Below are 18,219 nucleotides of genomic sequence, written 5' to 3' on the forward strand. Positions count from 1 at the left end.
AGCTCCCTGAGTATGCCTCTTCATCGGATGGAAGAGACCTACCCCACAGACAGCTGCAGGGAGTACCCATGGTTTTCTGACATCCTCTAGCCAGATTTGTTGGCTTGCTAGAGGTTTTGCAGCACAGGCTGGCTGGAGCAGGGCCTGAGGATGTAAACTGGTATGCTGGGAAGGAGGGGGCACAAGCAGCATGTCTCCAGAGCGCAAAGATGGGAGTTCCTCTGTGGTTGATAAGCATCTATCACAGCAGGGTACAGGCAGTTGGAGTACTCTTTTCTTGCTCAGGATAACCCAGGAGTCTAATTTAGGCAACTACAATCCTAGACATAAAACTAAAATGCAGTGTGTGTGACCACTGAGGTCCTGCATGAGGTATTCAATCACTTTGACGGCATTTTTCTTTGTCTACAAACTGATAGGTTTAGTTTGGAAAAAAAATAATTAAAGCTGAATAAAAACCAGCACTTCAAAAAATATATACTCTACCCTTCCTTGCTGTTTATAGGCCTCTAATTTGGTAGTGCTGCTGCAGCTGCCAAACTGTGTAGATTGGCTCAAAGTTGTTGTAACAACATTCATTTCTTATATATGAGTCAGTGTAGGAAGAACTGTCTTTTCAAAAATAGCTAACTAAGGATGGAAGATAAAATAGATGATTTATAAACAGATATTTTTAGCTAAAAAAACTTGATTATATTAGAAGTTCTAGTCTATAAAGATAACAGAGTTTGTCAACTGTTCCCATCTGTCTTGTCCCTGTCCTGTGTCAGTAGGGGGAAGTAGTAACTAAGACCTTCCGTGGTTTAGATACTAAGTGCTTTCATTGGAGTATTTTTGTCCACCCTCCTTTCTATCCCTCTTTGACATCAGCAAGAAGTTTTATTTATATTCTGCTATGAGCTATTATATCTACTACGGAAAATTACTGACAACTGCTTTGTCAGTGACACTTATGTCCAAGTAAATCTACTTATTTTACAACATTTTTTGTTAATCTGGATTAAAATATTGCAGGTGCTTCTCTCTGAAAGATATTAATGTTGTTTCAATTAGGCTAATCTCTGTAACAGCAGTTTTCTAAAAATTGCAGTGATGGTGGCTTCGAGGCATGCAGTGTGAGCAAGGACACCTCTCGCTCCCCATCCAGACCTCAGGCTGTGTCTCCAAATCCTGTGCCTGCTCCGAGCAGAGCCAGTTTAGCTCCACCCTCTCAGCAGTCCAGCCCTTATTTATATGAAGTCTGTGGTCCAACTGGCTTCAGATGTCGTGTGTATGTGCGTGTGCCTGCCTCCTGAGTGTGTGAGACGAGCTGGGATCATGAGCCAGGGTTGTTCCAAGTGGTTTTAATCAGCAGCCCATTAGAGGGGAACGGAAAACTTCAAACAGGGTACGAACCAAGTAAGTAAACCTAACTTTGAACTTGCAATCTGGACAAAACAAATGCAAATGAAAATCTTCATAGTCTGTCAGTTTTCAGATAAATTATCACTTTTAGAGAGAAAGCTGTGCATTCTAACAGGAAGGAGGAAATTTAAAAGGACTGGAATGAAGGAAACTGTAAAAACAAAGTGGGAATTGAGAATGCAAGAGAGACAAAACAGCAAACGATTGTTCACAAAGTTGGTACACTCTCTTACTTTTTTCAGCTGTGGACAGGACATGTTAAGCTTTAACCTCTTGCTTTCTTGAATACTATTGTCTGGCTGAGTAAGTAGTTCCTTTTGCAAAGGGGGTGAAGATTTCTGCTCCTCACCTGTCTGCTGGCAGGTTTGTTTTCCTGAGAGCATGGAGTGGAAGAGCTCTCCACAGCTCCTTGCAGGATGCCACATGGCATGCTGCAGTTTGCTGCTGCTCACTTGCTGTTTTTTTGCAGGTCATTCCAGTACCTCCATGGGAAGGTGTTCCCCAAACCTGTGCTCCTCTGGAATTTGTGACTTCTTGCTTGGCACCAGGAAAATACCCAGCAGCAGAAATGGGAAAATGCATGCTAGTTTTGGGTAAAGCGTGCCTTTGACTTATTTTACTCTGGCAAGACGTGGCTACTTGGACTGCATCTGCAATGTGGCAAAGGGCAAAGTGAGGTTGGCAAAGAGGCCATGCTTTGTGGGCACATCCCCAGATGCCGCAGGCTTTGTCGCCCTCGTCCCTTCCTTCTGGCCTTAGTGGTGGCCCTCTGTCTGTTCTGCCAGACCCTGACTCCTCTCATGACCAGCAGCATCCTTTCAGCAGTCGTTAATGGGATTGCACCCAACAAACTGACTAAAACACAGCAAGGAAGATACAAGGAGATCTCCCCAAGCACTGTTCACTGCTTCCTCCCTGGCAGCAATTCAGAGACAGTGAAAAAGGTAAGTCAGCTGAAGCAGAGTGCTGAGCAATAATTAGCAAAGCGAGGGATAGCAAGTCTGGCAGGATCATCTGAGTCCAGCTAAAATTAGCCTAAGGTTGGAAGTCTGGGATCTGTATACAAACAAATGGGTGATCTAATGACAGCGGCATATGCGCAAGCACATTCCCATTACCAGCTCCTCAGTGTGCTGTTATTAACACAGGAATCCTGAAATCTTCAACTGAAATGTGGCATTGCTCTGTGACTCCAGCAAGATTTCAGTTTGCTGCACAGACCATACTTTATTTTGGCTTTGGGAATTGGTTTAGAGGCTTTACAGTACAGGCACGTAAATCAGGAGCCAGTGGGGTTTCATGGAAGTGACTGAGGCTGTTAATTGGCACAGGGACTGCAGCTGCCCTGTATTAAAGTTATCTGCTTGTCAGCTCTGAAATTTATTTGGATTCTGCTGAGAAGCTAAATTTAACTGCATTTGAGAAATAAAAGAAACATTTTTTATATTTTCAAATCACACTATATACTTCGGAATCTCTGTCTCACAAATTTTGCTTTGTCCATAGGTTACCTGACTTCATGTTTATTTTGTATAGGGGTCCTAGGATGGGTATTAAAACCTAACAAATGGAGACACTGTTATTTTTGTTGGGCAATGTAGTTTGTTAAATGGTCTCCAGACTGAGGTAGTTATTTTTACTCTGGAATCTGTGATCAGCACTAGCACAAATGTTTCAAGTTTCCTTCAGTCCTACAGAGGAGCTGCTAACAGTGCAGCAAATACCACACTGTCAAATTATCATTATGCTAACATTTTATATACAACTGTAGCAGAACTGTAAAAAATCTGTGACCTCACAGATTATGGACAGCAACCACATAAAGCAGTTCATATTAAAAAAAAAAAAAAAAAAAAAAAAAAGGCTGCTTCTTTGATTAGACAGAGTTCACAGTCTAAAAGGTCAGCAATATTGATTTTAGGAGAGCAGCTGTAAAGTGCATCTTCTGCAACAATCAAAAACAGATATGTGGAATAACTGTGGCATGAACTCTTTAACCTTAACTCTTAAAATACCGGTTTTTTTCTTATAGCACATGCTGCATTTGTCATAATTTTATATTTTAATGAACTTTTAGTACACTAGGTACCCAGATTCAGATTTGATCTGCAATATGACATAAATAATTTCATCTTAAAGGGAGATAAGCACAGCTGACATATGTGGGTTGCATTGTGTTACGTCTATAGGTACACTGCATTCCTTTTTACTCATTGCTATTGTAATGACAAAGAACATTTCATACCCTGGGTTACTTAATGTCTGCAAGAACTGGTGAAATAATGGCAGAGTTTTGCTAGTATGCTGTTTGGCTGAAAATATCTGTAATATCTTCTTTTCCAAATTGCCTGAGAAAAAAATGCAGATTGACATCAAACTTGGAGTGCTGGCCATTTGAAATGAGAAGAAAGCTTTTGTTTTTACAACATGCTGTACTTATTGCTCTCCAGCATATGTGGTTGGATGTGACTATCACATGCACATGCTGGACCTGGACCTGTAGTACAGATGTGGGTATATTAACCCTTAGAGGTATATTTTCCAGGGCTGTGCTACCTTAACACATTCCTTTTCAAGTTCTTAGGACCACCCATAACTGGCTCTCTATTTGTCTTGAATTTTTCCTCTACAGCATGATGAACAAAATGTCTTGCACATGTTGGGACGTTACTCTAAGTTGCTCTCTGTTTCCCAACTTTCTCTGCTGGTTGTGTGGGCTGAATAATAATCTCAGAGAACAGAAAAGACAAACAACACCAAAAATATCTGCTACTTTGCTTTGAAAGTGTGTTCTTGAACTGTGTGTTTTCATCCACTGCTGATATTCAGATAGCTGAACTGTTATCTGGCTTGATTTTATTGGGCACTCAGTAACATCTAAGACAGATGTCACAGTTGAAACTTTACACTGTTTTATTTTACAGTCACATGCCCACGACGGTAGCTAGTTTGGAAACAACTTTTCATTAAAGCTCCGGTTAAAATCTTCATTTATGAATCTGGAAAAATACTTTAAAATACAGTTATTCACATTGGTAATTAACTAGTCATACATGTATTCTTATTCTACAAATAGTCCAGCAAGAAAATTTAAATGCATTAAAAAGAATCTATTATACAGTTAAACAGTGACTTAAAGCAAACACTGCATCATGTCTGATTAAATTAAAGTTCATGAATAAATTTAAAGGAAAATAAGACCCTGCTGGAGATAATATTCTTTAGGTAACACATAGTGTTTATGGGTTTTGAGCCATAGCATGTCACACTGCAGATTCTCTTCTGGGTAGGGGCAGGTTTTGTTCTTGCTTCCTTCAGAAAAACAACCAGTATTATGTTGAGTCTGTTGTGAGAATTTGGTTCTGATTGTTATTAGAGGGGCAAAATCCCCTTTCAAAGCCCAATAATTTCTTACTTCAGAGTATGCATAGCACTAAGTGCCTCAAAAAAACCCCATAAAACTAAACAAAACAAAACAAAAAAAAACCCTGGCATCTTTTATGAGTCATTTTTTGGAAGCAAAGGAAGAGATCTGAGGAAAAGTCCAGCTTTGCCAATGGATCTCTGATATCAACATTTTGGACAGTTACAGACAAGTGTGGAAGAAGCATGGGGATGGACATTGCCAATTACGTCTGTGAAAGTGTCTTTAACTACATCCAGGATGCTCTGGGATGGAGCCCTTCCTGTTGGGTACATAGTGCAAGCTGTCTTCTTTAAATTGCAAAAATTCAGATTTCATTCATAGCCTGGGAAACCAGACAGAGCTCCTAGTACTCCTCTCTCAGGTATCACACGTTACAGGAGTTTTAAAAGCTGCTGGGGATCTTATCCTGTGGCTTTAAATTCACAGGAATAGAGGTCAACATTTTCTAGTACAAAATTAAATGTTAATATCTGAAGCATGAAAAATAGAAGGCTCATTTCTGAATTTTGAGCATTAAAGGCATTAGAGAGTGATATCACATCTAGCAGCAAGCTGTCTGCAGGTTTAGCAGGGCCCTCTTACCTCCCAAATGATAAAATACTTGTGAATATATATAGTAAGGAGAAGAGCTGGTGCTGTAGCACCAAAACTGGAATAGGTATCAACAAAAAAACCCAAAACCATACAAGCCCTCTGTGTTGTTTGCCTGGCATGGTATTGTGCCAGAAATACTTTTGGTACCAGCCAGCTGTAATACTGTTACACTTCTCTAAAGTAATTTAGCTGTGCTTCTCAGCCAGTTTTGAGAAGAGCTAATTATCTGGTTAAGCTGTGTTTCCACTCTCAGAATTAAGTCAGCCAGAGGCAATTTAGATGTCTCTGCACACGAGTAATTTTGCCCAGGGAGACGGTGAACCTCTGCTGAGTAGAAGGAATATGGACCATATTGCTATTAGGAGGGCAGATACCTGGTGTTCAGTTGCTTTCCCAGTAAGAGAAGAGCCACAACCACTTTTCCTTTTTTCTTAAAAGACCCAGTCCCCAAGCCATTAGGCTTTACATCCAGGTTGAAATTGTGAGCCTGGTTCACCATATTGGCAATGGGATTTTCTGTTTCATCCTGGAAAGCAAAATTCTCTCTTTAGTTCTTCCACAGCTGGAGAGAAAAGAGGAGGAAATTATTAATCACCTTTTATAGTTTTTACTCCTGTGATAGGCACTTTTTTGGCATACTAGCTCTCCAGCCACTGCAAATGTATTAAAAAAAAAGAAATTCAGATTTTAAATTGGGTTTTGAAGGAGATTAATTATTTCATGGATATGCACAAGACTCTTGCTTCACATCCCCACACCATTTAGGGCCAGCTGAGAACAAGAAAACAAAGAAGATACACAGCTGATTGTATGAGAACTTGATGAGTAGGTTAGGCTGGCATCCAAATAATGAAATACCACAGGTGTGGTGAAAAAAAGCTGTCTTCCTTTTAAGGCCCTGAACCTGCCACTTATGCTTTGTCTAAAAGATGTATCTCAAAGAGGAATTATATTGAAGTGAGCAAACAGGAAGGGAATAAAAGGGTTTTTATGGCTTCATTCTGAAGAAACAGGAGAGGATATAATTTCCTAGGAGTGGACAGTGTGAAAGATCCAAGATAATGACAGCTTAATGTGGCCATATCTCAAATATACTATTTTTATAGAAAAATAAAGGAAAAAAAGAAAGAAAAAAAAAAGAGAAACATCACAATTTAGTCTTAACCAACATCTAGAGGAAGATCCAGTTGAGCATCTTGCATAGGTTACTGGCCCAGGCATCTGTATTTGAAAACTGGCAGTCAAATTACTGAAAAGCTGAGAAAATGTTACTAGAACATTAGAACTCTGGACATCCAGAGTGGAATTATCCTCTCTTTACTTGAGTGCTCCACTCTGTCAGAGGCAGAAAGCTGGGCTTCATAGTCAATGGAAATTACTACCTCTAATGCAAAATTCATCGTGAATTAATGCAGACATTTAAAACAAATCTAGTGAAGTTCATCCTCTAAAGACTTCTTTTCTATTGATTTTTTTTTTTTTTGATGGAATATGCCTGCTTCAGACAGAATAAGCAGGGAACAAAGTAGATAGGAGCAGAGTCTGTTATGGAAGAAGGCATGAGGAAAGAAAGCAGATGTGGGAAGAGAGTAGGGAACTACAGTTGCAAAGTAATAGTAACCTCAGAAGGTACAGAAGAGATTGTGTGCAGGGACGGTCAAATATGTGCAAGGGAAGAGAAAGGGAGATGAGAATGGAAATGGAAAGAAAAGAAGACAAAGCTAATGAGAACTTTTGAAATGTAAATATGTGAAAAAGGAGAATTGAAGCTTGATGACAGAATGAGAAGGGATGATTTTTGCTATTATGCAGGATGGAGCGTGGTGAGAGCTCTGGATAGAAAAGATTACATTATGCATAATAAGGTTTAATACATTTTTAAGTATATGTAACTTAAAAACTGTATTTATTTTATAGAATAAGTAGGGGGATGAGAACTTTTCACAAAAGGATAAAGAACTTTGCTGGTATGAAACCTGCTGTTACTAGAAAGCAATCAACATAGGGTATGGTATCAGTGACTGGTTTCCTTGGAATCATACCACATTCACATTGCACCCTATGAAAGCAGGACATGTAAGTGTAAAATGCAAACAGCACTGAGGAAACAACTATTTTTACTGAGCAGATAGCTAGAGATATTCTGGTGATAAAGGGCAAGGCTATTGTGGTAGCAGTCAGGAAAGAGGGGCAGGGTGGAGACTTTGCAGGAAGGGGACTTTGAGAGGGACACATGAAGAGCAAATGGAGGCAGAATCTTACTCATATACTTCACTGGAACTTCCTTCAAAATGTGGTGTTTTGATAAGATGGTGGGATTGGCTCATTGTCTGTTCTCAAGACAGGGCAGTTGACACCACGTACTACATGCAGGCATAAAACAAAAAGCATTTTGATAAAATAGCTCTGTGCTTCCTGCTCACAGTGTTGGTGAAGACTGTGCAAATAATTCCAGTTTTGCTCTTGGATTTATAGTCATCAGAAGACAGCCATCAAAGTAATGCCAATAATCTAATTGCTTGTTCTGTATTTATCCAACAAATAATTCAAAGCAGAATTACATTTCAGCCGTTTCATTCTACAACCCAGTCCTTTCTGATTAGGAAATCCAACAGAACATAAAGCTAACACATTTAAATATCCTCCAGAAAGTGAAACAGGAAATTAACTTCTCTCTTACTTCTTGATACAGGAGCTATGCACACTTTAAATATAATGGTAGCATGAACAACTTACTATTTCTATGAAGTTTTATGCAAACACAAAAAGGAATTTAGAAGTCACATTTGGAGCTAATAATCATCTGCATAGTCCCATAAATGAATGGCTTGGGGCATTAGAACCACATGCTAAGTTTTTATTATCACTCTTCTGATTGATGCTGTTTAATAATAGTGCAGTATTTTCTAGGAGTCCCATTCACGTATTTTTTTGTAATGTTTTGCTAGGTGGTATGTAGTAGCAAAGATAGATGCTGAATTCCTTTGCTAGGTAAATGGGAATTCAGGCTGTTCACTGCCTGTGAATATTGCTAATAGTGCCGGCCTTGTTTTTATAAGGCTGGTTCTATTTTGTGGTATTTTTGTTGCACTCCACTTTCATGCAAAGGCCTTTTGGTTTACATTGTGGCTCATACACCTCTTTTGCAGCTGCTCAGTACCTACAGGAAGCAGTGGGGTTAAAGTAAGCTGCAGTCAAGTTATTTGAAGCTACTGCACCAAGTCTCTGACAGTCTTGGCTAGCTCAGTGTGAAAAGTGGCTGCTTGTAATCAACACAGGGACTAATGACACCAGAAATGCGTAGCTGAAAAGATGATTCACAGTTTTTGAGTTCTTTCCTGAGAGAAGCTTAGGCTGACATGAGTTGGGCCATTATGTTAGGATGAAGAATTTTGTTCCTGCAGTTGAAGTGATGGTCAGTGAAATTCTATGGCAACAGTTCAAACTGTATATTTGCATCTTTTCCAGGCATAGACAATGCATCAATATTTATGGAATTATGTAATCTTGGAATCTGAAAGAACTTCCGAGGAACTGTTTTGCTCTCTTCAACTTGAAATATCTTCACTATTTTCTTACAAAAGCAGTAATTATACATCATAAGATTCAGTTACTGACCAAATTCTAGGTTTTTGGAACAACCCAGAAATTCTGTGCAAGGGAGGAAAGATTAGAGACTAGTAGAATCAATTATATACTTACACATTCATGACCTAGAATTGGATATACTGGTTTCAAGGGAAACGTGAAAACATTTTCTTTTTAACAGAGAACTTCACAGCTATGTGGAAGTTGCAGACAGACAGAACTAAGACTTGCAACTCTGGTAATGGGTGTCTATTTTCAGTTGCACAAGGATGATTACATAATTCTTCAGCTTTCATATTATATAAACTGGGCCTTTTATCTTGTTTGCTAAAACATCAAAGGAATATACATTTGATACAATATTTTTTAAAGAATCTTTAATTTTAATGGAGCTCAATTTGTTTTCTTTTGTGTTTTTCATGTTATTTTGTAAACTGAAAACAAAATTACAAAATCCTTTTTTATGCATTTTTATTTACTTTACAGCCCATTCTGGTTTGTTTGGACCAGTTGTTCAGGCTGTGGATCATCTGTGTAACAGCCAATTGCACTAAAATGAGGTCAGTGACTCAGCTAAGTGCAGTGTTTTGTAAGCTGTAAGAGCAGGTATATCATGTCAAAGCTGACATAGGTCTCATCCAAAATCATATGGGAAATCTCAGTCTTGCTGTAAAGCCTCATTAATTTCTGTGGAGACAAACACACAATTTTCTAGGTATGACATGGGCTGCAGATGTTCTTTACCAATCCCTTTCACATAAGGTACACTGAATCTGTAATAAACTGAGCCTGCTAACAAATAGTCTGAGCCTTCAAACTGAGAAAGAGCTACAAAAAATGGTTGGGACATGGGAACACTTGACCACTTACCAATTATTCTCAAATTTTCAAAATGTTATGGATCCATTTTTTTTGTGTCTGAGTCTGTTGTACATTAAAATCACAGGGATGCCAAAAAATCAGAACCATAAAACGTGGAAATATGTGAACAGCTTATTTTCATCTATTGGACGCTGCTTCTCTTGTACCAACTCTCTGCCCAGACCTCATTTTTATGATTGAGAAACATTTTATGAAAACCAGCAGACTCTTTAAATATATAAACATGACTGCTATTGCTATAATATTGGAAATTCTGAAAAACATCCAGTAGTAACTAGATCAGCATGTCCAGTGATGCAAGGCATTTTGTATAGAGCTTTGGAAAAAAGTATGGAATCACTTGCTACAAGCATGCAGTTGGCCAGATTATTTTAAATTCTGTGTAGCTGACAACCCACCCTACACTGCACTGACTTGGCAAACAGAGAGGACACGTTGCATCTTGTAACCTCGCCTGCAAATAGCTATTAAAGGACAGGGCAGAGAAAATAAATTTGGCATCACTATGCATGGATCTCAAGCAAGTACCCTAAAAGGTGTGGAGATACTTAATATTATTTAATAGTACCAGATTAGACATCAGGTCAAGCTGTTAAATTTAGGCCCTTGAATTGCCTCTGTGTCCCAGAGACGCCGTTGCTCTTCGGGAAGCTGGTGGATGGAAGTGCCGGTACCCGGCTGCCGGGCGGGGGCGGGGGCCGCGGCACGGCCGAGTGTGTGTGGCCCTGCTCGGTCCCTCTCGGCGCTGCGGCAGCAGGCTTGGGACTCAGGGGCTTTTGTGTGTCTCTGGAGTGAGCAGTGAGCGTCCCAAGAAGAGCCCTCCGCAGAAGCTGGTGCTGTGCTGTCTGTGAGGGCTGCCGCAAGCCCTCTGATGACCCATGCCGGGGACGGCGCCCGCTGGGAGCCGGTCCTTGCGTGGGCCCCGTGGAGCCGCTCGGGGCCATTTCCTTTGTGTTTTGTGGAAATGACCCAGGCCACTGCCACTGCCTGAACTTCCTCTTTTTTTTTTTTTCTTTTTTCTTTCTTTTTTTTTTTTTTATGCCGCTGTCGATGTTCTGTTGAACATTCGTCACTGCCAAACCAGAGCGCTGTAAACATTTCAGCCCTTCCCCAGGGACCTGAGGAAGATGCCTTCTGCATCAAGGCTGACGGGTTGCGGCGGGATCTTCCCTGGCAGATCCCGCTGCCGGCGGGCGGGCTGAGCCCCTGGGGCCGCCCCGGGGCTGGTTGGTCCCCGTCCCTTTGCCTCGTCCCTGTTGCAGCAGATGTGCGAGTGGGGGAGCCCTGGGATGCTGACCTTGGAGTATTGACCGTAGGGGAATGGAGTCATTGATGGGTGCCTGAGGCAGGACCTCTTAATGATTGAAGCAAAATACTTCAGAGGTGGCACTGCAGGAGGCTTTGCTTCCACGAAGAAAGGTGTGTTTTCCTGGCATAACAGAAGTGTTGGTAATTGTTAGTGAAGAGGGGGGCACACAAAGTGACCCCACATCCAAGGCAGGACCCTCGCCCCACGCCGCGCTGGGAGGGACGGGAGTGGGAGAAGCCGTAATCTCCTGCAGAAGTGGAACAGGATCAGGGATGTGCCCTGGTCTGCAGCCCCTCTATACTCCTCATGTGTCCTCAGTTCACCCCACAGCGCTGGCCCCTGCAGCACACGAGGGATGGGAAATGGAATTTTCTTGCAAAATAAAGCAAGAGGTGTCTCTATTTTCTGGGTTTTTTCCACGATGCAAGTGAAATGGAAAGTAGGAAGTATCTGGCTGGAATGCCTGGAAGAGAAGGGAGAGAGCAGAAGAGGGGGGCTGGGACAAGGGCTGGATTTAGGAACAGGGAGGGAGGGAGGGAAATGAAGAGGAAGGGCTGCCAGCAGCTGCTGGCGCTGAAAGAGAACAGGAAATACAGAAGATAAGAGTAGAGAAAGGAGGGGCAAAGGCAGAAGGGGGACAAGAGTGATGTTGCTGTGGTGGGCAAGGGCCATCGGAGGCTCTAACACTGTGCTTGCCACCTGATTAATGTGTTTTAAAAATTCTGGGACGTCAGGAACACTATCAAACAGGTGACCTAACACGATTCTGATTACTTCACCCTGTGCTGTTTGTGCTTATTCTGGCCAGCAACCTTTACTTGAATGTCTCAGTTTCTAAACTAGTTTTGGGTTGCACACTTAGCAAATATGTGTGGAATACTCTGATAGTGTTGTATTGAGATTTTTTCATGGTCCCTTCATCAATGATGATAACACTTTCCAAGTGCTCTGGAGCAAAAGAAGATGTGGTGTTAGAAGCTAAGGTCTCTGAAATAGTTTGTGCTCTTTACTGCTGCAGAGAAGCTTACACTTCAGCCAAGCACAATGTAAAACTGCATCCCACACTCAGGGGACACACTGCTGAGAAGAGTGACTTTAGCACTAGATCCCAGGCCTGTAAACAACTGGACACATCTTGAATGACATTTCTTTGTATCAAAGTATCTGTCTCTTTTCAGTCTAGTCTACTGTGCAAAAAATGGTGGTGACTTGTTTGTGTAGTGCTTCCTATCTTCAGTGATAAGCCTACTAAAATTAGAAGTTATGGAATAACTTAGTTTTTAAACTGCTGACAACTGTCAGGTTGAAATTCACAAACTTGCGAAGAACTAATTTCATGTCCTGAATTTAATCCCTGCTGGTATGTTTCAATCCTAAAGACAACTATGTTTCGCCAAAAGAAAGTCTTGTGTTTTAGTGGTGTTTTTATTGCAAAAGAACAGCTAGACTGACAGTGATTGAAACATGGACCAAGCAGTGATACTGTAAGGACATGTATTAGTAAAAGGCACTGATATTTATACTGTTTTAGCTTCTGCATAACAATTTTCACTTGTTTTGTCTACCTGCTAGCTAATGCAGGAAGCCACAATGTTGCTTCTTCTTTTACGCAATTGCTTACCACAGCAGGATGTTCCATAATCTTCAGCAGAGTGTTCTGTCCTTTGCAGAAGGATGTGATTTCTGCAGTTCTTATTTCTCATGACTCCTGCTGGACCAGCTTCAGTAAGTCAGCTATGCTGTTCATGTCGTTTAACTCATTCTGCTCTGCAACACTAGACTGTTGCAGATATTCGTGTCCTAATTCCCACATGGACCATCCTATTTTTATGCTTTATTTTATTGGGGTTTGAACAGCAACGTTTTGGTATTGGGGGGATGGCTACCATGGTGGCTTCTGTGAGAAGCTGCCAGAAGCTTCCCTCATGTCCCACAGAGTCAATGCCAGCCAATTCCAAGACAGACCTGCCACTGGCCAAGGCTGAGCCCATCAGTGATGGTGGTAGCAGCTCTGGAACAACAGATTTAAAAAGGGGAAAAAAGCGACTGTGCAACCGCAACCAGAGGGAGGAGTGAGGATGCATGGGAGGAACAACTCTGCAGACACCAGGTCGGTGAAGAAGGAGGCGGAGGAGGTGCTTCAGGCACCAGAGCAGAGAGTCCACTTCAGAATGTGTTGAAGACTGTGGTGGGGCAGGCTGTCCACTGCAGTCCACGGAGGTCCACAGTGGAGTAGGGATCCACCAGCAGGCCATGGAGTACCCATGCTGTTCCTGATGGATTGGGCCCCATGGAAGAGGCCCACTCTGGAACAGTTTGAAGAACTGCAGCCTGTAGGAAGACCTCATGTTGGAGAAGTTAATGAAGGACTGTCTTCCATGGGTGGTACCCCACACTGGAGCAGGGGAAGAGTGTGAGGAGTCCTCCTCCTGAGGAGGAAGGAGCAGCAGAGACAGTGCGTGATGAGCTGAGAAAGCCCCTGATCCCAGCCCCCCTGCTCCACTGAGGGAGAGGTAGAGAATTTGGGAGGGAAGTTGAACCTGGGAAGAAGGGGGGTGGGGGAAAAGTGTTTTAAGGTTTGGTTTTATTTCTGATTATCTCACTCTAATTCCATTTATTATCAATAAAAATCAGTTTTCCCAAGCTGAGTCTGTTTTGCCTGTGACAGTAATCAATGAATGATCTCTCCCTGTTCTGATCTCTACCCGCAAGATTTCACTCTACTTTTTCCTGCTGTCCAGTTGAAAAGGGGAATGATAGGCTGGCTTTGGTGGGCACCTGACTTCCAGACAGGGTCAACCCACCACACTTATTTCAGACATAAAATATCCCCCTTACCCAAAGATCTGATGGTAATGGCCCAGTAATTTGTCCTTTTCAGCAATTAATGTTATGCTTGCTCTATGACTGTGTGTTTGGGGTGCCTCTTCTCCATTTTTCTCTTTCAAGAAACTCATGCCCCAGGGTAGCTATAGAGGATGGATTTTCTCTAGATGCCATTGTGCCTAGGCACCATATGGGAAGACAGTAAGTGGTAGATAATGCAAATGTTCCTTGGGATTCATTGGCGACATCAGATACCTTTCCACTTGCTCCTATATACAAGTCTCTCTACCAGTCCTCCTATGGGCTAGATCATGTTGGACTGATAAGGCAATAAGGTACTGACAAGGTTACATTTAACTTTCTAGAGCACAGTAATCTCCAGTACTGTTTAGGATTCCTGTGTATGATTTTACCCCAGTACTCTTCTTACTTTTCTTAATAATGCTGCATAGCCCAACTCAGATTCCTGCACTTACTGTCTGCATAGGACCCACATTCCATGGAACAGTTCACATGGGACCTAGCAAGCCCTCTCTGCTTAGGTGACTGCAGCCACAAAGTCAAAGTCAGACGGCAATTGCTGTTACCAGCTCACCAGGGCAGCCCAGTTTTCAGGAAAAGTTGCTTCCAGGAAGGGAAGCCCATGGTTTAAAGATCCTTCAGTGCTACCCAGAGCTTTCAAACCTCTATAGTATCAGTCCAAAATGAAGATAGAAAAAACGGAGAGGCAGACAAAATAGAATTTGTGGTCTGAAGTCCCTGATATAAAGAGAATTCTTAATTATACTAGAACTATTTCCCATGTTGTCACAGTAAGTTACTAGCTTCTTTTTGTGAAAAACAACTTTATTTTATACTGTTGAGGAGTCCTATCTTTACAACCATTGTCTTTGCACTGTGTTTGCTGTAGATCCATGACTCCATTCTCCAGTACTTTGGAAGCCACACGAGAAGAGCAGTTCTCTATGCACCTCCTGCTCACCATGAAACTGACCGCCAGCTCTGTCAGCGCATCCTGGCAAAACATGGATATACAGTCACAGTTCTTGAAAACAGGAGACTGGCGGAAGATCTGGGACATGAGGGCCCTTATCACAGTAAGAATAATTAGACTTAGTTGATTTGTTAATTACTAAGAGTGATCACTAAATGTAGAATTGATCCAGTGTTCTTCCACAAACATAAAGTGCATAAACTCTGATAAAAGTAAGGATAGCAACTAAATTCTAGCCCTTCTCAGCTGTGTGGATAATCTTCCACAATTAGGTGATTCTTCTATTAGGTAGAGTTCTATTAGGTATCCTTCTGTAAAAAGAATGCAGCAGAGTAGTTCATCATAGTCTTAACAACTAAACCAGATCAGTTTGGCTCCTGATAACTTCTCAAACGAACTTCATCAATATAACGGAGGGATTTTCAATAGAATGTTTCATAAGAAAACACATACCTGCTACATTTGTTTCCTTATCATTTTCTTTCCTAAAGAAAAGTTGTATGTGTGAAGGTACTTTTTCCTCTAGTAATGTTTTGATTGTTCTGTAAACTTGTTGAAGAACACAATATAGGACAAGTAAATTTTGCACTTGCTGTTGAATCTGGGATAGATTACTGTTGGTTCTCGGTTCCTCTTGAAATTTGATCCACAGTTAAAGCAGACTACTGAAGAATCCTGATCTCTTGCACAAAGGACTGTAGCTTTATTGTGTAGAGCTACAGTGTGCTTGATAGAGAAGCTTGGGCACCAATTATATATGTGATGACCATGTTTGAGTGTTCTTAGACACCTCTGAGGTATGAACTGAAACTGTGATGCCAATTTGGTCTTGGAAGTCAATTTGGGAACTGGAAGGCTTTGAAAAAAATACACAGGCTGCACTTCCATCAGAGGAAAAATGGTGTAGTTAGATATTTCTCGTGCTAAAGGGAGTACTGTTTGTGTCATTCAGGCTTGCAATACACTTCTGGGGCTACCAGAGAGCTCAGGTTTGCTTGAGCTTTAAGCAAACCAGATAATTTCATAGATGAAAACTACAATTACTTAGCATGCTTGAGATTGCTCAAAATTCCATTGCTAATTTCAAGTTTCTTTAAGAAACTTTCTTGAAAATGAGGTACATGTGGTTTTCTTTGGCAGGCTGTACTAAGAAGTAGTAAATTGTCTTCATCTCACTCTTACTTTAATCTAGTTTTATAGTCACCTTTTAGCCATTCCTTGCCTTGAGTACTTTCCGTCTGAAAGTGACAAAACACACCATGTCTGCAGGCTTTGCTAATGTCAGATGGGCTGCAGAGAAAAGATGGTGTCTCTGGGGACCGTGTGCACCATCTCTGTGAAATACTTCTGTTTCAAATGGCCAAGGAAGTGGGTATGCTAAAATCAGTTGAAACCTGTAAAAAAAAAGAAAAAAAAGACTGTACTAGATTTTCCTACAGTGCTGAGTTCAGATTGAAGTTCTCCTGTACAGTTTTTACACTCCAAATATTACCTCTGCAGAAATGAGCTGAACTGTGGATATTTATATTTTACAGGCTAGAACCAGTACTTCCTGTAGTATTTTCCCAGTAATAATAAAAAAAAGTAATGAAAAGGCCTTAGGTATTTTCCAGGAACATCCTACAGCTTTCAGCAGATGTTGGAGTATGTAAAAAAGTCAAATGCTTGCCAACTTAAAGCTAAGAGTAAGACTCTACTAATTCTATTTCATGGCAGCATAAATCTGCCTTTAACTATTCTCTGTTATGTAAGTGCTTAGCTTTAATGTTATGTTTTAAAAACAAGAAGAAAGTAAAAGAGGATGTCTACATACCAACCCAATGATCTTTTCTTACAGCTAAGCAAATTACATTCAAAGTTAATTTTCTTCCCCAGTAGATGATGGAGTTCAATCTTCTGGAAGGGACGGTACTCCTTATTTTGGAGAAGAGTATTTTGAGCTATGCTTTGGCATAATATTTTTCTAACAGGAGTGTTATAACTTATTAAAAATATGCTCCTTTGGCCTCAATTAAAAATATATAGATAATGAACTGAGAAACACAGAATGTGAGTGCTGCGAAAAATCTATAAAAAGAGTAATTCCTTATTACTTGGTACTATTTAGCAGCTCTATCGGGTGCTTTTATTTTTTTGTGCAGACTGTCTTACTCGTGTAGCTTTCAAAGTTCACTCTAAATTTGAAAGGATTTTTTGTTTTGAATGGCTGAGAGCCAAGACTCTAGCTGAAGTCATATATGGAAAAAAATTCACCACAAAACATTCCTAACTGGTTTTTTTTGTGCTGGCCTGCTAAGAATTTTGGGACCCATTCTGCTGGTGTTTGAAACCCAAATGTGACAGCTCTGCACACTGATCTTCCAGAAAGGTCCTCAACACCTGGGCTGCAGCACTATGTTGAATTCATTGCTGTCAGGGAGAAACATCAGGGGAATAGTTTTCTTCAGTGGAAATTTTTCACTTCTTACAAACCAACCAAAACCATTTTGAGTTTTGGTAACTGGAAAACAGTTGGCTAAAAAGGAAAAACATAGGGGTTTTTTTTATCATGGCAAAGTGACTGTGGTTTATGGGTTTACTATGAAAAATCCATACAGATGTGTTCTGCAGTAAAACATAAATTATTCAAACCCCTAATTTTTCACTGAAAAATAGCTTTGTCAGTAAATTCTGAAGCAGCTTTGCTTGAACAAAAAGTAGTTGTGCTTTCACCATTCCTTAGCAATTAAACCCACATGGAGGCAAAAGTCCATGGACTGATACCTGTGTCTGCTCTGAGCTGTGAGAGACTTCCTTTTGCAGCAGCCCTAAATGGGCCAGTTTTGCTGTAAATTTAACATGTCTCTTAGTCTGCTGTTGGGATGGAGATAGAGAGGTGGAACTGTGTTAGAACTACATTAGTAGCAGATGATGGAATAGTCAGATTTTGCAGAGAGCTGGGATTACCACCTTGGGCAATGTTTTAACATGGTCATTATCTCTAGTAAGTATCTGTGGTAAATCCATTTTGAAGTAAGCAGTTCAAAAGAAGTTGCTGATGAGCAAACAGCTCATCATAACAGCTGATAAGAAAGATATCAGGTTGTATTGGCCAGCACATCTGCAAATGGCACATTGTTTTCCAGCTAGTGTGACTGGTGTGTGTCCGTCCTTCCTTCCTTCCTTCCTTCCTTCCTTCCTTCCTTCCTTCCTTCC

The 18,219-nt window shown here is 41.0% G+C and overlaps 1 protein-coding gene across 4 annotated transcripts in view; it reads left to right on the plus strand.

Moving 5' to 3' along the window:
- Positions 1 to 1,248: 1,248 nt before the first annotated feature.
- CPED1 (cadherin like and PC-esterase domain containing 1) overlaps positions 1,249 to 18,219 on the plus strand; it is a 142,389-nt gene continuing 125,418 nt past the window's right edge. For 2 of the 4 annotated variants that reach the window (XM_042018113.1, XM_042018115.1), the window contains exons 1-3: positions 1,251 to 1,398; positions 1,874 to 2,348; positions 14,941 to 15,127. In XM_042018113.1, the coding sequence (XP_041874047.1) occupies positions 2,097 to 2,348; positions 14,941 to 15,127 (439 nt within the window). In that variant the 5' untranslated portion in view covers positions 1,251 to 1,398; positions 1,874 to 2,096. Of the gene's footprint in view, positions 1,399 to 1,873; positions 2,349 to 14,940; positions 15,128 to 18,219 lie in introns of all 4 variants that reach the window. The other 2 variants (XM_042018116.1, XM_042018114.1) reach the window with 2 other exon arrangements.

Source organism: Corvus kubaryi, unplaced genomic scaffold (assembly GCF_017639235.1).
Source record: "Corvus kubaryi isolate FWS band 111438036 unplaced genomic scaffold, C.kubaryi_AGA036_p1.0 137, whole genome shotgun sequence".
Lineage (NCBI taxonomy): Eukaryota > Metazoa > Chordata > Aves > Passeriformes > Corvidae > Corvus > Corvus kubaryi.